The 20,596-nt window shown below is 34.4% G+C and overlaps 2 protein-coding genes across 2 annotated transcripts; both read left to right on the plus strand.

Annotated features, from left to right (window-relative positions):
- Positions 1–1,200: 1,200 nt before the first annotated feature.
- On the plus strand, positions 1,201–7,661 carry LOC125068743. The gene is made up of 4 exons (XM_047678044.1): positions 1,201–1,441; positions 5,607–5,774; positions 5,871–6,030; positions 7,046–7,661. Exons 1-4 carry the CDS (start codon positions 1,361–1,363, stop codon positions 7,171–7,173), a joined length of 537 nt encoding a protein of 178 aa, XP_047534000.1. The 5' UTR covers positions 1,201–1,360; the 3' UTR covers positions 7,174–7,661.
- A 4,344-nt stretch (positions 7,662–12,005) lies between these two features.
- LOC125068645 lies at positions 12,006–20,596 on the plus strand. The gene is made up of 5 exons (XM_047677902.1): positions 12,006–12,240; positions 17,204–17,309; positions 18,421–18,606; positions 18,750–18,900; positions 19,580–20,596. Exons 2-5 carry the CDS (start codon positions 17,229–17,231, stop codon positions 19,687–19,689), a joined length of 528 nt encoding a protein of 175 aa, XP_047533858.1. The 5' UTR covers positions 12,006–12,240; positions 17,204–17,228; the 3' UTR covers positions 19,690–20,596.

The following is a 20,596-nucleotide window of genomic DNA, read 5'->3' on the forward strand; positions in this document are numbered from 1 at the left end:
TTTTTTTGCAAACAAATTTAAATTCTATCATTGATAGTATTTGAACAGACGAAGTTTCTTTCCTGATATTATTTTCATAGCATATTTTCTCTGAATCTGACAGATGTTTTTGTAATTGAAATCCATAAAAGCATTAATTAGATTTATAATATATATATTTTTTTATTTTGGAATATTACTTAAAAAATATATGTGTTATATTTTTCGCATAGGTGGTTCAAAAGTACTTTTATAATTTAAACTTAATAAATATTATTGTGAAGCTTCGACTTCATAGAAAAGTTCTTTAATATTGAATATATTGAAGGATTCCTGTATAAAAATTAGTAAAATGATACTCTTGCACAAAATTGCTAAGCATATTAAATCAGGCGTTATTAGACACTAAACCGAAGAGAAGAATATTATAATTACCTTCATCGAACGAACTCAAAAAAGGAGTTATTATTTAAAATATTACTATTCTAATAAGTAAAATTCTTTGAATTGCTGAAAAAAATAATTGTGGCGTAAAATAAAAACAACAGCTTAGCAGTTGTGTTTAAGTCCACTTTGTTTTAATTTACTTGTTTCAGTCATTTTACGCATAGAAAGCTGTTGTAACAATATAACCTAACGAGATATGGTATTTGTTGGTTGAACTAAAGTGAATTAAAAAGAAAACAATGCATATTAGAGGAACGATGCTAGTAAGATAAGTAAAGATACGAAGCGACTGATTAATGAACATAGATAACCATCCTTCACATACTGCATGGTGTGCCAAGAAAAAAAATACGCGTCAAACCTATTCTCTCCCTCTTTTGAAGTTTTTTGTTGATAAAAACACATTCACTTGGTGGTAGGGCGTTTGTAATATAAAGAATGATTAATATCTCTTACCGTACCAGTGACTAAGGGCAGTGGTGCTTACAGACCATGAAATGGCCTATTCACCAATCCACCCACCTATATGAATAAATAAAAAAAAAATTATTACTTATTTTCAAGATCAATTTTCTAACTTATCAACATTTCATCTTTAAATGTAACTAGACGAATATATTAGTTATTTTCATTCATATCATACTATTCTTTTTATTTATTGTACCAATTTACAACAAGGTCGTTGAATAGTATTTTACGCATTCCTTATCAAAAGATTACTCAGATCAAACCTGACCGTTTTGATAACACAATGAGTTCTGCTGTTGAGTTTGTACGGTCTCCTAGCGCTATCGAGCGAAATCATTGCCAATAAATAATAATAACATCAGTGATAGCGCGGTCTTGAATGTGTTAAGACGTTTGGTGATGAATATATTTATTCGTGAGGAAGCGTTCAAATTAATATAGTTTTTATTACAATTACATAAGAGCCATGGGTGTGCCGATGATGAAAAACTGCTGCTACTGTGTTAGTTTACACACGGGTACTTTGATCATAGGTTATGTGTACACGGTGAGTCTTCGGTGAAATCGTTATCGATTCTTAATTTTAAATTGCATCAAATAATTAAAGGCTTTCTTTTTCTTTATCTTTGTATATTTTTTATTGGTATATATTAATGGTAAAGTTTTACACCAGTAAAGTGAAACTCAAATTTGCCGCGGATGATCGTGATTTTTCCGAAAGTTCCGTACGACATACTATACGACAAACAGAAGATCACTGAAATCGGTTTTTAAATTTCACAAAAGATACAATGTAAATTATTTCAGAAAATCGTTGCTTATACAAACAACACATTGGTTAGGTATTTTAAAAACATGTTCATCTTACTTCTACCCTTTGCAAATTTCATTCGAAAAAAAAATAAGTATACTAATATTATAAATGCGTAAGTAACTCTGTCTGTTTACGCTTAAACTGCTGAATTGATTTGGATGAAATTTATTAAAAATTGCATAAATTTATTAAAAATACGGGTAAAGCCACATGTTCAGCTTCTTGTTTATATTTTCTTTGTTAGTAAATTATGTCAACGTGCCTATCTTAGATAAGGAAATTCCTAAATAATTAGTCCCAATTGGACGAAATGGATATTTATTATTTATTATTTGTAACTCGTATGTACTTTATATGATATCGTTACAATGTAACTATTCTATATTATACTTACTAGTAAATAAATTTTTATCATTGTTTGTTTGTATTTATAAGAATAGCTTATAATTAAAAGTATAACATAGGAACAATTTTAAGAAGAATTATCGAAAATTAGCTCAACATACTATAATTTCGCGACATAATGGTCGAGACAATCCAAGTAATAATTTTAGTGGCTCTAACTTTACTAAAGATGACATTTATTATAGACTTGTTGGAATATAATGATAAACAAACAACAGGTCTTAGTACATTGTAAAAGTAGAAAAATTGAAAATGAAATAATTTGTTTTCAAATAGTCTTTTAATAATATATGTATGCAACGAATCCCTTTATTTCAACTTAAAATAAAACGTTTGAATCGCTGTGATGCCAAGAAAAGGAGTCTTGAAACTATTTGGATGTGTTTTAATAGGATTTATTGTCGCTAAAAGTAACAAATACATATATAATTAAATTATTTTATATCTCAGCATAAACGCACCGTGTCCGTACACGCAATGAATGACTTAACCTTCATTGTATTTGTTTTTATATAATAAAAGACTACTAATATTATGGTAAAGCTGACATCATTTGCGCACCGGAGAGTTTAGCGTACTATCACAGGTAGCAAGAAAGCCACGTCACTAAATTTATGTTATGCAGAGGTGTTCTTATTCGAAGAATACTAGACGTATAAAAATGTAAATTGCAAACATTACATTATTATTTCTCAATAATTAAAATATATTTCTTAAGCTTTGATCAATGTCTGTGACATACGAAAATTTCTTCATCAATTGTGACAATTCGTAATATCTATAATATATACGAATTAATTTTAATATTACATGCACTTGAAACGTTTCAGTATGTGCTCTGTGACGACACAACCTTGAATTCGCGTTTGTTTATCTGACGATAGCGTCGCTTACGCAGCGTTGACGAAGAAACTAAAATTGTCTTTAGTATGAGATTGAATTACATTACAAACATAACTGCATAATAGTTATTTACGATAGTAATATTCTAGGTAAAGTCCCCGCTTTCTGAGCTGGGTTGGCTTTTTAAATATGAGAGGCAAGCAAGTAGGCAAGACTTTTGACTTCTTTTACAGAAGAAGATGTCAACAAATCAATATAATAACTTTGCTATGTTGTAAAAATATTAGTCAATGAGTAAAATACGTCAATCTTCGCAAAAGACGCACACGCATAAATCAGAAATCTTAAAAACTTTTCAAGTGTTTATGAGTCACATCTCTCCCGTATTTCAAATGAATCTGCTTAGATGCCATATCGCGTGTCGTGCAACATAGTATGTGTATGACGCAACTGGAACGATAGCAATTCGATTCGATTACGATAACAGTGACAATATGCTAATAGTGGCCCTCAGTATACTGATGTACTTAAAAGTAGTAATAGCATTGACATAAAAAAAATATACTGTTTGCATATTATACCTCAAAATATGTATACAGGGCATATATGGCGAAGAACATGAAATAGAATTATCGTCGAAGTACTATAAAATTAATGAATCCTGTATGACAGAACATTGGAAAAGTTTTGACATACTTAATATTCCAAATTTTACATTGTCAAGTGCGTTCGATAGTGTAAACCTTACTCGTGGATGCCCATTGCACAGCACGAAATTATATACTTCGCAAATTTCCCAAAATATAGTGGCTCTCTCTATTGAACGATGGTAGTAAGGTCCTTAAGAGATTTTATTTAGATTTAGATTTTAGATCTAGGAAATTTTAGCTTATTTGATATTACTATGGAGTATGTTCTTAAAACTATTTGTAAAGTAAATAAAATTGAGAATGTGTGTGGTGATTGCAACTGATTTGTTAAAAGGAACGATGTTAAGTTGGTATTTAAATCATCGTTATTTAAATCATTTAATTTAACACATAAATATTGTAATGAAACTCGGATGTCGAGCCACTTCAACATGTATTGACAATGTATTTTGTCACTGTGTAATATATAAAGTATCATTCATATAAAGTCTTACCGATAATTTTCCGTGGAAGACAGAATAATAACTTATTCGCGTAAAATTTTAAGTAATTTTTTAAGGGTTTTAATTGTGATGTCTAAAATACTTAACTTAGAATTAACAACATAGTGTCCAGATAATATTTATATCCCTTTCTTTAAATTAATATTAAATGCACTTGAAAATATATTTAAAATTAAACCTATTATAAAAAATGTAAAATTTAAGTTTAATGATTGGGCTTCTTTTGGCATTTATAAGAGTAACAATCAATTATATGAACTATATAATTAACAAAGTGGAACTATGAGACTACCTTTGTGAAAGATATCGAGTGCTTTTCGAAAACTTTTAAATTAGTTTATATCCATGTTAAATTTGTATAATAAATAACATCCCAAATTTAGATGATAAAATCAATACTACTTGGATTGCAATTGATAAAAGTTTTTGCTATAAACCTAAAAAGAAAATGGAATTAACCTTTAGAAATAGATATGTACATTTGGATTTAGAATTGGCAAAAGCTTTTGAATTTTTTTTCCATAAAATCCCAACTGAAATAACTTTCTACTTAAAATCATCTACTTTAGAAGCCAAGTGCCTTGTACCCAAGTGCGTGTTCTGTGATTAATCCAAAACATTTTATGGTGTAGTAAACGCAACGCTTTTGTACAAGCTTAAACATTACGGTGTTAATGGTAAAGATCTTGATCTCATTGCTTCATAATTGAATCAAATAATTTAACAAGTGTCTTTTAATGGAAAAATACTTCTGGTTCTGTACTAAGAATAGGCATTACATATGAATCAATTTTTGGGTCCTTTTCTATTTTTGTTGTATATCATAATTACATAGTATAAAACAAAGTCGCTTACCGCTGTCTGCCCCTATATATGCTTAGATCTTTAAAATAACACAACGGATTTTGATGCAATTTTATTTAATACATAGATTGATTCAAGAGGAAGGTTTATATGTATAATACATGCACAATATAGTAGAGAAACACTCACAATTTTAGGTTACCTTAAAAAGGTCTACAAAAATTCCACGATGGTATATATCTATCTCCATCTAGGGATTACTTAGATTGAACCTATTGAAGAAGAAGAATGCAATTTTAAGCATTAGCATTAGATTAATATGGCTCTCTACAGCTGTAACTTAAAGGAATATTTTCGAAGATATTACAGATTTAAAACGCAGGGACATAGCGGTTTGTATTGTCTAATGACTGAAAAACTGTGAACGTTGTAAGACATTTTGTAGTATTTTAGTATCAGCATTGCACCCGTGCGAAACCGGGGAGGGACGCTAGTAAAATATAATTTTCCTTTTTATATTAAAAGTATTTGTGATATTGTATTGTTTCCTAATGATCCTTCACTACTTATTAAAGTAAATAGGAAACAACCTAATTATGACGATGTGAACAATGCATTATCACTTTTTCTTGTTTCTAATCTTGTTTATGTTCCAGCAGCTATAATTTGTAATTGTACTTTTTGCTTTGCCAGGTATGGTCACTACTAGAGTTGGCAGGCTACTGTCTTCTAGTCACCCTCGCGCCAATCGGTAAAAATGGTACCGTGTCCGGTCACAAGTATATATTGTACATCACGGCGGCGGTGGTCAGTGGGGTTACGCTTCTATGCTCAATACTTCTAATCGTGGCTGCTTATAAGGTAATAATTTAAGTAAACACTTTACTATCAGGTATTTTTATTATATTTTTCTATATTTTCCGAGTAGGCATATGACTCCACACTCCATATTTTCAGAAACTCGCCTCTCTGACTTTGCCCTGGACGATCGTGACCGGTATCTTGACTGCGGTGTTCTTCGTGATGTGCCTCACGGGGATCAGTCTCATCCTTCAGGACACGGGAGATATGCTTGAAGTGGAGATTGTGTTCATCATCGTACATCTTACTAGAGCATGTTAGTATTAAAAATACTTGATTGTTGCTTTGTGCTTGTCTGCCTGGGTAGGTACGACTATCTTAGTATATATTCTACCGTTAAACAATAATACTCAGTATTTTTGGTATCCGATATAAAGTATGAGTGGGTGTAATTTCAGGCACAAGGTACGTAGTACGCAAACCTTGGGAACTTATTATAAGGCCAACGGGCAATGTTGACCACTTACCATCAGCTGGCTACCATCTACCGGCAGCTTATGTTTTTCTTGCTTTCCAAAACTTCAGATATATTTATTAATATTCAAATTTAATAATAAACGAGTCGTGTTAAATGAACCATATATAGGTGAATAAATATAAAGCCTGCATTATACGTAGATCATGCAACGATTCCAAGACGAAGGCTTTAAACTATATCGTTAGGCAAAGGCAACTAAGCATTCTTAAGCCTATATAATTAAGCCTTAATAATTGCAATGTGCATGTATAAGTTTGCAATGCCTTAAGAAATGCATCTACATTGTTTAGACGACAAATGTTTAATATAAAAATATACAGACTAACCTATAAGTTAGTATAATTGTAATATGAGCCATTCGTCTGCTTTATTTTTCTAATAAACGATTCAATCGATGCAGTATGTATTCGATAATCCAGATCTGAATGAGTACTTACCTAGAATCTAGTATTCAATATTAGGTATACATGATACGAGTCAATTATAGTTTCGGTATTTATATAGATCGATATTCTTCTACCCATAGTTAAAAGCGACTTTATCATTGACCGATAAGACAATCAAAAACGAAAACGGGGAACTTTAGCCGATAACAATAAAACAAAGGAGACAAAGAAATAACCACGCACGGTCAGACTATCCATGTTAACTCCAATTACAGACAAGGAACATAACAGTTCATGTCTCATTCTAAAAGTTTTATACAACATAAGAGTCATTAATTGAGTTGTTAGGCTCAGGTTCCTTACCTCGAAAGAAAGTAATTATGAAACTGAATATTTTTCTTTTTCAGGTATATCAGTATATTGCATAGTAGTCGTCCACAGCCGCCACAAACAGATAATGTACGATGACGACAACGAAAGGTTCCACCGCTCGGCGATCTACCAACCCATCTGGATGAGAGACCAGGCGTTATGAACTCATAGAAGAGACTCGACGTGACGATTCTGGATGGAATTGGGAAGATTTAATTGCTAAAAGCAAGTAATATGAAAATGACATAAAGACGTTAAATATATAAATACAAAAAAATATGCGGTCAACTTGAATTGCACAAGTGAGAGTTTTAACTTAAATAACTATTTCAATAGTAAATATATAGTAAACGACGGCTTATTACAACGGTGGTCAAACTAAAGTAGTTATGCTAAATACTTAGATTATTATGTAGCAGATGTGCCACAAATACGAGTATATTTACTATGAGAATGTTATGAAGGGTTTTATTCTATTTATATTTAGAAGAAAAATAAATCAAGTTGTTCCCAAAATGCGAATATGAGAACAGAAAATCAGTATCAAAGCGACCAGCGATCCCTATATACGTCAACTTAATTAGATTCCATACAACCAAGGAGAAAAGATAAACAAAATTTAAATTTACTTATACCATGCGATTTACTGTACAATGGTTGACATATCTTTATTTATAACACACCACTATTCCATTTAACTACTAATATCCACTGTAATGAGCCGAGATGGCCCAGTGGTTAGAACGCGTGCATCTTAACCGATGATTTCGGGTTCAAACCCAGGCAGGCACCACTGAAATTTCATGTGCTTAATTTGTGTTTATAATATATCTCGTGCTCGGTGGTGAAGGAAAACATCGTGAGGAAACCTGCATGTGTCTAATTTCAACGAAATTCTGCCACATGTGTATTCCGCCAACCCGCATTGGAGCAGCGTGGTGGAATATGCTCGAAACCTTCTCCTCAAAGGGAGAGGAGGCCTTTATCCCAGCAGTGGGACATTTACGGGCTGCTAATGCTAATAAAAAAAATCCACTTTAATTTAACTACCAAAGTTTCGAAAACAGATTCAGATTGGCCCAAATCAAAATGTTTTGGAATATCATAGACATTATTATTTAAGCAGACCAATGATATCCCTGTTATTTATTTGATTATAGATATAGGTATACATACATCATACATATAACATTTTAAAATAGATAAATATCCCGATACAAATGTAAATCACAAAATAAATTATGTGTAGCTTTATTTTGAATCATTCCATAATTACATTGTTTCAACCATGATCAAATATATTTTATAAGTTTTACTGTGTCTGAACAATTTAAGACAGATTAAAAATATGGATTATTTAAACTAATTTAATTAAGTTAATTGGTTTATATAGTATATTTGCTTTATTTCAAGGAACACGTAAGTAAATTAATAGAATTAAATTATCCGATAAAAAATTCGACAGATTTTCAAGCTTTTAATTTTTTGTTATAATCTCGTACGCAATCGAGAAGGTAAATTTGGAATAAGAAATATGCATTTGTCAAATTAAGTGGTAGCAGTGGGGTACGTATGCTACAATTTAAGCAGAGCATAGATAGCTAAAGCCTCCTCAAATATACAGAAAAGTACATTCCCATGAGTTAGTAATTTGTGACACATGAAAATTATCATTGGCTTCATTTTATAAATGAAAGTCGATATTTTTTCTTTATGTTCCATAATAAGCTTAAACGTTGGAAAGTTTGCGTAAAAGTATTTCTTAACTTAGAAGATTTTTTGTTCGCTATTTTTTTACTCAGATGTAATTTATCGCTTTGAAAAAAATAGTATAAATTGGTAACAAGAGTAGAATACTACTAAATCGAAAAATTTAAGAATGTTTCGGATGGTTTTCCGGTGTTACGGAAAATCTCATCCAAGCATGACAACGTATTTGAAATTACATAAAATTAGTAATTTATCAATTTTCCAACTTTTTTTAATAATACTTTGTTATTGTTTCGTTCTAGTGTTCTGTTCCTAATTTAATCTTGTCATTTAGAAGTAAGTATTTATGAACCTATTATTTTGTAAATATATTTTTATATAACAAAATATCTTTTATTCGTGTTAATACAATTTTTATTTACACATACTTACTATCCTATATATTTCTGAAAATAATAGTTTAAATTTCAATGAGTTTTTTTTTTTTCTTTTTTTTACTTTACAACATCTACGAGCTCACAGTTGCCCGTGCTTATTTTCACATTTTAATTTTATTAATTATGGCGTTATTTTATATTTTTGCTGAAGATCAGCAGATCTTCGCTGGACTTCGAGCTTGTCGTCTTCTTGGAAGACGCGGCCTACACTGACATTTGTTTTTTTTTTTTCAATTTAAAATAATATATAAATAATCCATAATAAATATACATGATAATATATAATATATAAAAATACTGTATATGGTAGTTTTTTTATGCTAATTTCTGCAATCCAGCGGGCCCTGCTCCGTGCTCGATCAGAGAGAGTACAGCCTCGGCGACTCTGATGTCGCGTTTATGTATCTGTCTTGAGGCTGTGCTCTAGGATGGTCTTTTCTGAAACCCCCGCCGCTCGGCCGATGAATCTGCCGATAGCGTCGCTACCATCGTCCGTGTAATAGACACAGGTGTTAGTGTGTCTAGTGATTGCCACGACTGCGTGAGGAACACTTTCGTGTATACGGAGCCTCATATTCTTCGAATGGACTATGATAATGTCGCCGTAGGTCTGTCCCTGAGATTCGTGGATGGTCATGACGCTTGACCCTTCACCTTTTCCGTATCCCTGATCCATCAGGAGTTTCTTTTCCTCCTACGTATGGGTCAGATATAGGGTTTTGGTTTGGTCGGATGGTATGTTGGCGTCAGTGAATTTTGAGGGAGTGGACGATATGGCTTGCAGAGTAGATGTATAGGGGGTTTCGGTGCGTACAGGATAACTCACGGGTGATGTTTGTTGTCAGGCTTGGTCGGCAGTACCTCATTTCGAACATTTTCTCTGTCGATATAAGGCAACTGGTTGATATCTCCAATGAGGACCACCTCGCTAGCTCCGGACAGCTGTGCCGCCATTACTATGGCTCCGAAGTGGTTCATTAGGGCTTCATCGACCGTAAGACGGTTACATTTTATGCTCTCGTTGAACCCGTTCACTAGCACGGATGCCATAGTTCGTACCCTTAATTTCGCTTTTTCGCCAAATCGGTGTGTAAGTTGTTCTTTCAGGTCTTTAGCGGCTTCGATTGTGGAGGTGACTACCACTTCTTTGTCCTCATCGAAATTCCTGACAATGTGAGTCGTCTTTCCGCATCCTGGTACTCCGTTTATCCACGGTATCTGTGGCAGTTCCCAACCCACGAGAGGTGCGTCGACCCCCGGACCTTCTGAGATGGACTTTGCCATCGCGAGTATCCTGTCGTCTAGCATTACTCTCGTGCATCTGGCCACTACTACCACTGGGTATCCTGTTGGTGTGAAGAACCTAGGGAATGCGTCTTTTCGCCCCTCATCTTCAACCAGGCCCACGAATTCTTCTGCAGCGCTGTAAGCAGCCATGCACCGCCCCGACATTTTCCCTTTGATAACTTGGGATGTATCGTTGTTGTATATGGCCGCCTCGGCTTCTTCAAGCTCCACCTCCAGCAGCTTTTCGTTACCGCACCGGTAGGTCTGCATGATCTTTTTGCAGGTGGCTAAATGGACCTCACGGGTGGCCGTCACAATAGCCAGGAACTCTAGGAAAGCATTCACTGCATGGTCTCGCGGGTTTGACGCTAGTCTCAGCTTTGGTGGTATTACTTGTCCCTTATCGGCCCTTGTTAGATGGACGCGTGTTGTTTTGGGCTTTCCCGGGTCGTTGACCATCAGGAATTCCCTCATTGACTGCGCCTGTCGGTTCGATGAAACCGACCGGGGTCTGATTGGGGTGAGTGCTACGTTCTTCGGAGTGCTTCGAAGATACCAGAAACAAAAACACGTCACCGCCGTCACTGCAGGGCTGGACCGTCTGTCTCGACGGTACTTCGGGGCCTGGGCCGTTCTCTGCGCCGCTATTTTTAGCTGCAATTGCTCAGATCCGCTTAATTGGGACTCGATGGTGGCCGGCTTTGCAATGGGCAATGTTGTTGGGACCTCAGGTTTCAGGAAACTCAGTTCTTCCCCCCTGTCCTCATATGCGATAACCTCATGTTTTTTCAAGGCTAACAGGCAGCCAAAACGGACAGCAATGTCACCTGTTTCAAAGCCAACTCTCATGGCGTCCACGCTTATCGTACTTGGGTTCCCTCCGTGGTACTCCTCGCCCATCTTCGAGAGCACTGTGCACGCCATTGCAAAGGGGGCTTCCTCTGCCCGTTCGAAGAGTGCGACCACTTTGCTTTTCCTTCCTTACATCGCTAATGAGCCACCAACCTTGAGCGCTATGATGTTGTGTCCCTTCTTCTCACCCTTCAAACCCGAACACAAATGCTAAGTTATCGCTGTTTGGCGGTAAAATATATGTTGTGTGGTTGGTACGGGTAAAAAGTAAGTACGTTTCTAAGTTTTCTAAATACTCCAAAATGAGCACACGTTATTCCGAATTAACTCCAAAGTTTGAAAAAAAACATCGTGTTTTAGGACGCAATTACACATTATATTATTTAATAAATAATTTGGGTGGAAATAATTAATTTTGCTACGCACATAAACATTTTGTTAATCTTATATAATTCTAAGAAAAGGAGACTCGGTCAAGTCAATTATTTACAAGGAAATGTTCGGTGTCTACTCTCCAGTTTTACCCAAAGTCAAAAATTACTAGTTTTACCTTTACCGTCATATGTAAAAACCATTCTGCGAGAACCTGAACGCATTGGCCGAATGACGTCAGACAATCTAAAGTATGACGTCATACTAATATTGCGTTCTTTTTCTTTCAACGCTAGTTCATATGTTGTTTCTCTCTAAACAATTTTATCTCAATAACAACAATTCTGAAAACTACATTTAGAATTCAGGTTTTAGTTTAGTAAAGTTAAGTGGGGCGGACACTATCATAGTTGTAATAATTATTAAATAATCTCGTTATGATATCAGATATATTGGTATTACACTACTAACAATCTGGACTTAATAAAAATACGTTGCTTTATTGTATTGTAAAATTAGAGCAATTATTAAAATAGTGTTGTGTTTGGTGCCCATCAAATCCATTTAAAAAGGTAAATATACAAGTATACAATATAAAAATTATACTCACCATTTGTGCACAGTGGCGATTTAGTACACGCTACGGCGAAATTTGTTTCGACAAACTTGAACTGCATGCTTAGAATACTTAATTAAATGTACAGTTCTTAGTAAAACCTTATAGTTTAAAATATATATTTTTTACAATTAAATTTTTAATCATACGTAAATCGACATTTGTTGAAGCTGGAACATCATTTATGGAGTATTTATTTGCAAATTCTTAAATGGCCGATTATAAATTCATTATAAAAAAAAGAAATACAATTTAACTATTAAATAGAGTGTTCCAAAATTGAAAATTATTATTTAGTAAGTAAGTATTGATATATCAATTACTAAATTAGAGAATTAAAAAATACAATTCATATTCAAATAAGTATTCATTAAATAATCATTTGGATTTGGAGCATTAAAAATTAAATACATTTTTGTGAGGTTATGTTTATATATTAAAGATATATTTATCATATTAAGCATAAAATGTTTAAACATAAAAAGTTCCATCCCAAGATCTATATTCATATTAAAAAGCTGATGTTTGTATAACAAATTACTAAACCGCAACGGACTAAGTAACAAGCATATATAATCAAAAATGTATGTGAGTGAGTGAGAAAATTATAGTGCCCTACTAGTGACTAAAACAATTTAAACACAACTATAAATATTGCAAGAGTTTATTTTATGGTTCCTAAACAATTATTTCATATGTTTGAGTCACTAAAACTAAAAGTATAATATATGTAAAATATCTGCCTTTTTATGGTTTTTAAAAGAAAAAAATCTTTGTTTACCAAAAGTGTATAACATGGATATGATTTAAAATAAATAACCCTATGCCTTTGTAACGAAATTCTGCCACATGTGTATCCACCAACCATGCATGGTTCAATATCCTCCAAACCTTATACTCAAAGGGAGAGGAGGCCTTAGCCCAGCAATTTACAAGCTGGTAATGTAAAATGTATTTTTGTAATTATAGACAATGTTAAATATTTTTTAAGAAGGAATAATTCAAATGTTCCATCGGATAGTATGTGGTCACCTATGTCCATTAACACTAACATCCCTTGTGCTTTTAACTATAATGGCTCGCTAAAATTTAAATCCCGAAACAGCAATGTTTTGTTGTTTAACTGTATCACATATCACATAGTTTGTCAGTGTACTTATTATAAGTTCCGGTTAAATGGATGTAGGACAACTACAAACAGATTTACTTATAAATTTTAGGGTGATAAGTAGAACAATACTGTATTTTTTTTTTATTGTCAAATCAATGACAACAAAGAGAGAAATCAATATTTTACACAAAATAGCTTCTAAACAACATTTATAAAAGTCAGACAGATCAGTCAGATAATAAAATCAAAGTATAATTTTATCAAGTAGGCTTTTATGAAAAATATTTTGTATCATTATTTTATAGAATTGTATAAAAAGTAAAGGTACGTAGATGTAGGTATGTACTGAGTGCTTTGATCATGTGAAAATCATTTATATCCAAATACAACAAGTGCTCTATACAACTGTTGTCAATTGACTCTGGTTCTAATTAAGGCTATCAATTAGTAATCTACTAATCAATTAGTTTCCAGCATCTGTGCTGAGTAATCAAAAAGTGTTGTATGTGAAGGAATACTCATATATACACACACTCACACAAATATGTAATTGCTGACACTCCTTTGATGTTCCACAAGGAGAGAGTATGAGAAGATGATATCCTTATATGACAAGCGACTGTTGTACACAATATTATCAGTGGAATGTCTTACTTGATATAACTGAATAAATTTATCTATAAATATTGACAATACAAAACCTTTGATATCTTAAATTAGAGCTGTGACATCAAAGTTCATTTTAAATATTTAATTAATGAGTTGATTCATTTTGATGAGTAGAGCATATTAAAACCCAATTAAGACTTATTTTTAAGTAGCTATCTACTAAATTGCGTTAGAGGTTTTTAAAACCACGACACATTTTATGGTTTTATATTTTTTCTGAACATACAAACTCCACAAAGATAAAACAATTCTTGTAAGTAATGTGACCGCAATTAATTTATGGTGATATCCATGAGGATGGGGATTATTAATGTAACCCAAGCTGTTGATACAGCATCTCTGAATGCAAAATGAATAAGGTAAACCTAGTATAGTTAATAATCATACATATATAGTAGTATATATCATTTATTTAAATAGAATAATTATAAGTTTTTTTTTTATGGCATTGGTTGGCGGACGAACATATGGGCCACCTGATGGTAAGTGGTCACCACCGCCCATAGACAAAGGCGCTGTAAGAAATATTAACAATTCCTTACATCACCTATGATTATTTGTATAGTGGTCATTGTTCCATACATTGGTAACTTTATAAGGAATGGTTCCAATGTATATAGGTGGTGGTGATTATTTAATACTGCCTGACTATTTGAAATTATATTAAAAAATAACTTCTTAAGAGAGAGAGAATTGAGATAAAATAAGTTTATCTTCTATATACTTTTTTTTTTGTTATTCAAATAGGCGGACGAGCAAATGGGCAACCTGATGGTTAATGGTTACCACCGCCCATAGACAATGGCGCTGTAAACATTTTAACCATTCCTTACATTGCCAATGTGCCACCAACCTTGGGAACTGAGATGTTATGTCCTTTGTGTCTGTAGTTATACTGGCTCACTCACCCTTTAAACCAGAACACAACAACGCGTGGTACGGCTGTCTGGCGGTAGAATATCTGATGAGTGGGTGGTACCTACCCAGACGGGCTAGCACAAAGCCCTACCACCAAGTAGACCGGGAGGATAAAATACTAGGGATAGTATTCTATTCTATGTTCTGTCCACTAGTCCAAACTAAGTCTGGATACTCGTCAAATTCTTAATACTGTTTCTTATCTAGTTATAATTTTTAAAGCAGAGCTAAATTTAGAAGTGTATTAATTGTGTTATTCAAATCTTAGTCTTTATCAAATAACCCTTGAAGTTCCATTATCAACAATAATTATTTGTATCAACTAATATTACTAATAATAGATAGAATGATTACATTATATAAGGTAGCTGTAATAAATGTAATAAAATGTAAGTAATTGTACAGTAATTACATAATCAGATATGTGTGTTCTTATATACGGTCATATAAAAATATATTTCTAGTGAATACAATAACCTTGCAAGCGTAATTATAATTAATAAGTATAAGTGTTGAGTGTCCTTGACGGGTCCACTGTCTTCGGAGATACAATACTTACTGTCTGTGTCTTGTGGTACAAGTAACAAGCAACGAAACAATCTCTCAATTAATCTCGTCACAAGCGTTACTAACTCTGTTGGTCTTCGCGTAACTTTTTCAATAAATGAGATATTTTTAAAATCAATCGAACTGTTCGATTAATATTAGAGCGTTTAAATACACAAACAAATTGAATAAGACTGATTCCTCTTATTGTGCGGAATGTGGTAAAATCGAGGATGTGTATCATATAGTTATGGAATGTATCCGGAACGAACCACTACGTACTGAAATATTTATGTCTCATGGTGTTATTAGAGAAGTCGGAGGATTAAACTGCGTCCTGGCATATCCTTTATCCGCGGGTGCCAGGGCTCTTTATAAACTTGTAAGATTGGGTTTGAGGGTAAGATGATCAAGATCATCATGTCTCAAACCCAGTTTTTCGGGTAAAGGAAAACTTTTAGAGTGTCATAGTCATTTGTGTGACCAAGGTCTTTAAATAAAGAAAAAAAAAATACACAAACATATTCTTCAGCTTTATAATATACTATGTAGGTATAGATTAAAGCAAAACATTTAACTATTGTTAGTCAAAAAAAGTAATTAGTTCAATAGTTCGGACACAGGAACGAACCTCCGTAAAAATGAAGAGACTTTTCTAAGGCCTTGGGAGAGGCCTATGTCCAGCTATGGACTGTGATGGCCGAGTAGATAGATACCAGGTATGTTATGGGTATGTAATTTCGGATCTGGATATGGATACGGCTATATGAATAATACTTTACCGGTTTCAGATACGGTTACGGATACGAAATTATTTCTGATTATATGATTAGTTCGAGTAGTTTCTGTAACGGAGATTGTTTAGAAATGGAAACTAAAATAATTACAAACTATCAATTCGACATTATTTGTAGTCTATTATTTAGGTATAATTACAGAAAAAAAAAACAAATAGCTTTAATATACAATTAGCTGATCTCTTTAAGTATAGCCCTATGCAAAAACTAAATAATAATATATTTTGTTATATCGTTTTCGTTTACGGTTACGGATAGATTTTGTAACCGATAGGATCGGTTACGGAGCTCCGTAACATCCCTGGTAGATAGAAGCTAGCACTTCGCTATAAGTTCACGACTTAAACATAACTCTTTACTATTTATATCCCGTAGGTCGTTTTCGCGAAAAAACTGGGCTTTTATCGTTGCTCCTGACTGGGCTAACTCTATGTTACCGTTTATTATCGATCGTGTCCAGGATGAAGGCAGTCGTGGATCAGTGAGTTCTATTCTAGATTCATTTTCTGAATGTTGTCTAAAGTATTATTTCAACCATAAGTATAAATAGCGATCTATCGTTTAATAAAAAACAAATGAAGAAGGATTATGTAACCTATACAACGACATATCGATTTCTGGACCAAATTTTATCAGATTCCGTCGAATTGTTTTAGTTGAATTTTGGTAGTATTTGTCGTTACATCTTATTCTGAGAGTGGGGTGAGGTTACACGAGGTATAAAGAGTGCACCTGTTGCGTACTTCGCACAAGTGTTGCGCATTGTGCATACTTGTGCACTATGTAATTCCATGTGCAAATGGCTAGCCTCTGTTTAGAATGGCTGCCGTGATATTATTATTATCATTAGTAAGATTATGCTTATTTTATATTTACAGAGAGCTAGATAGCGAGGGTTTGAAGATGGGTCTTCCACACATCACATCATTCTGTTGGTGCCTTGGACTCGAGTCCGGCACAAAGGTCATCGGCTACGTACACTTGGTAAGTTTTACTTTCTAACGGTCTGGTCTGTAAAATGTTCTTTTGTTTATCTCATAAAAACTCAGTAGCAGCTCAGTTTTAGTGAGTATTACTAAAATTTACCGTCATGGTCTTAATTCAATTAGGACATAATTTATTTAAGCTTTAAGTTCGGCGGACTAATTAATAATTCTCAAGTAACATCTATCTCACCGTAGTATTATGTAGGTGTTCATCGTACACGATACGTTACAGAAAAAAAAGAGAGGGCAAAGGAGAGCTAAGAATAAAATAAACGCTTACCGCTTTAACAGATTTCTTCAAGCACTAGAATTTTGAAGAATAAAAAAGTAACTTGTACAATCATACAAAAAACTAGATTACAATGTACAGTCGAACTAGATCGGCTAACTGACAACATAAACATTTATTCAACTGGTTATGGACTCTCGAGTTAGAAGTTAATTGTTTTATTTTTTATCATTTGATCGTCCCATCTGAGCAGGTTCCTCCAACTAGAAGTCGGTAATAATGGCAAGTCTATTATTACCGAAAACAATTAAAAATTAAACAATTTTTTTTCAACAATCATTTTACAAGTAATTTTCAGTCGTTACCAACGGTTCGAAATGTGGATACCGAGAAGAATAGACATGAACTACTAGTTATTTTAAATTGAATCGAAATAATTAATTATTATTAAAAAACTGTTGATTGAGTTTAATTATAACAGTAACCTCTAAATGTACAATTGCTTCGTAAACGAGCTGATCTCAGTATCAATGATAGAGTTTTTCTTTTTTTTTTTCAAATGTTTCTGAAGGTTATTTTGTATGGTAATACTCCTTATTTCTGAGACGTTGTGAACCTATTAGTCTCACGGGTATAGACAAAGTTAGAATAAAGTTGAAGACCAGTTTGAACTGGATTACAACTGACTACCGAGTATAGATACTCAAATTATAAAAAGTTAAGAAACGTAAATGCAAGATGGTCCGTGACGTGCATTTTTCTTCTCTATGTATTCCTTCATTGCCGAGCACGATACAAAACACCACGAGCATATTAAAGATCAGTACTTGGCCGGATATAAATCTCAGCTTCTCAAAATTGTAATGATTCCTAATTCCAGATCGCGTCGTTCTCTCTGATGATTCTCTGCTCGCTGTACGCGGAGAGCCTGCGAGGTCTCATCGGCACGATCGATGACGCCGGTGACCACATCTACACCATATGGTACAAGATATCCGTGGGGGTGGCGGTGTTCACGGTCGTCCATGTGCTGCTAGCGGCTACCCTGCTGTTTGCTGTCTTTACGGTGAGTCTGGAAAGTCCTGCCTTTAAAAATATTAACGTTCTTGTAAAAGTACAAACAAAACTTACTATTAAAATATCTGTGAGCAAATTTTTATTTTTAAAAAATGGGTGTCTCGGCTGTTTGAATAAGATATCTTTTTCCAGAGGCACACAGCCGCTCTGCGGGGATGGGTGTGGGTGATGATGGTGCTGTACGTTTTCTCCCTGGTCTACGTCGTCGTTTCCATGACCTTCGGGTTTTCAGCCAGCGGCTCCCACATATTCCTATCTTTCCTCGAAGGAGTCGTATTCTTTGGTGAGCTCAACTACGTCATACTTTACAAATAATTATTGAGAACTTAATTTGGGCTCAAATGCTCAATGTTTGGGCTCACGAGAAGTACGCCTGGGTGATTGCCGTTTGGGTATGTGTTCGTGGGTTAGTGTAAACACGCGTGACATTCTTGCGTATATTTTACGCAAGAAAATAAACTTCAAGTAACTTATGAGTAACTACCGTGTTCGGTTTCTTTATAAAATAATTCACTCACGAACACATGCACCCCCACCTCCACAGAAAATGATCGGCATTTTTGGTATCTGGACGAAGTCTCTCGCGCCCGCAGACATCGCCCCTCCTGTATTCGGATACGACTTGTACTCGAATTTATGTTACACATTCATCAGAATTGGAGAGACATTATTATTAATAATCTCAGGAAGGAGCGCTCACCCGCGGGCGGGCGGGTCGCCGCCGGCGGGCGTGGCGGTGTCATATCTAATCTAAGATGTCATGGCTCCCGTGCCACTAGAGACTATCGCACTCATCCAGCTGGTCAGCTCTTTTTTATATTCGCTGGAAAAACGAATTTAATACGTTTCCCTCGCACGAACCCTTCGGCGGGCCGCCAGTGTAGAGGGATTCCCGGCGTAGAGAGAACCCTTCGGCGGAGGCCTAGGAGTTTTCATTGTATTGATGTCCTTATTTTTTGCAGGTATCCTAGCCTACTGCATCCTGTGCGTGAACAGTTACTACCTGATGCTGAGGAGCGCCGAGGATATGGAGGGGCCGCAGAAATCGGAGTCTTACCACAATCGCGATTAATCGGACTCAACCGACATGCTATCTGATTTCATAATTATCCTCCGACATAAAGTACTCGTTGCAGTGTGCATACCGCTCGTGTTTAAAGGATTTTTTTTTATAACAGGTCGTAAAGTCGATCCGTTTACTGTAACAACTTAGTTCTGCTGATAAGAATCGTAAAGAGACAAATCTTGCGGGAGATAATGTAAAAATATTATGAAATAGTTTACATACCATAAAAATAGTATTATTAAACAAATAGAGAAAGTACCAATTTGAGACGTTCAAGGCCAAATAAGATGCTACCCACAGCGGTAATAGACTAAACTGGAGTTGCCAGGTGAAAAAAAAAAACATAAAACTTTGGTACACTTAACACTAGTTAAGTAATCGGTAAGACTTATATACCCGTTATAAACAGGCAGCTCCGGCGGCCGGAGGGCGAGAGAGGTCGCTGCTGGCCTGTAGAGAAGGAGAGGGGGGATGGTCTGTACCTCACTTGACTCACGCACAAAGCAGATTATATTTTATAATAATGTTATTAATTAATATACTGATATACTTACTCGTAGTCGATGTTCGCCTTGAACTTATTAATGTCGTAAGGTCTTATTAATACGGTCCAAACAGACCCTATATGCCATTTTAAAATAGTGCTAGTATTTCAGCAGCTACTCGTGTTATTAGACTATATGTTTGTATATGCAATTGTTATAATGTACTATACGTACGAAGGCATTTCAAATGATTGATGTCCGTTGGTTCTACTCAGTGCAGTAGACGATTTATTTAACGTGTATTCGTCCGTACTACCTTTACTTTGTTCCGTTGTATATTTAAGGTCCCGGAGTGATGATATATAAAAATATGTCAGTGCACGCCTCGAACACAGAGCGGGGCGTGTCGCTCTTATTGCATTTTAATT

The sequence above is a fragment of the Vanessa atalanta genome, chromosome 14 (assembly GCF_905147765.1).
Source record: "Vanessa atalanta chromosome 14, ilVanAtal1.2, whole genome shotgun sequence".
Taxonomy (NCBI): domain Eukaryota; kingdom Metazoa; phylum Arthropoda; class Insecta; order Lepidoptera; family Nymphalidae; genus Vanessa; species Vanessa atalanta.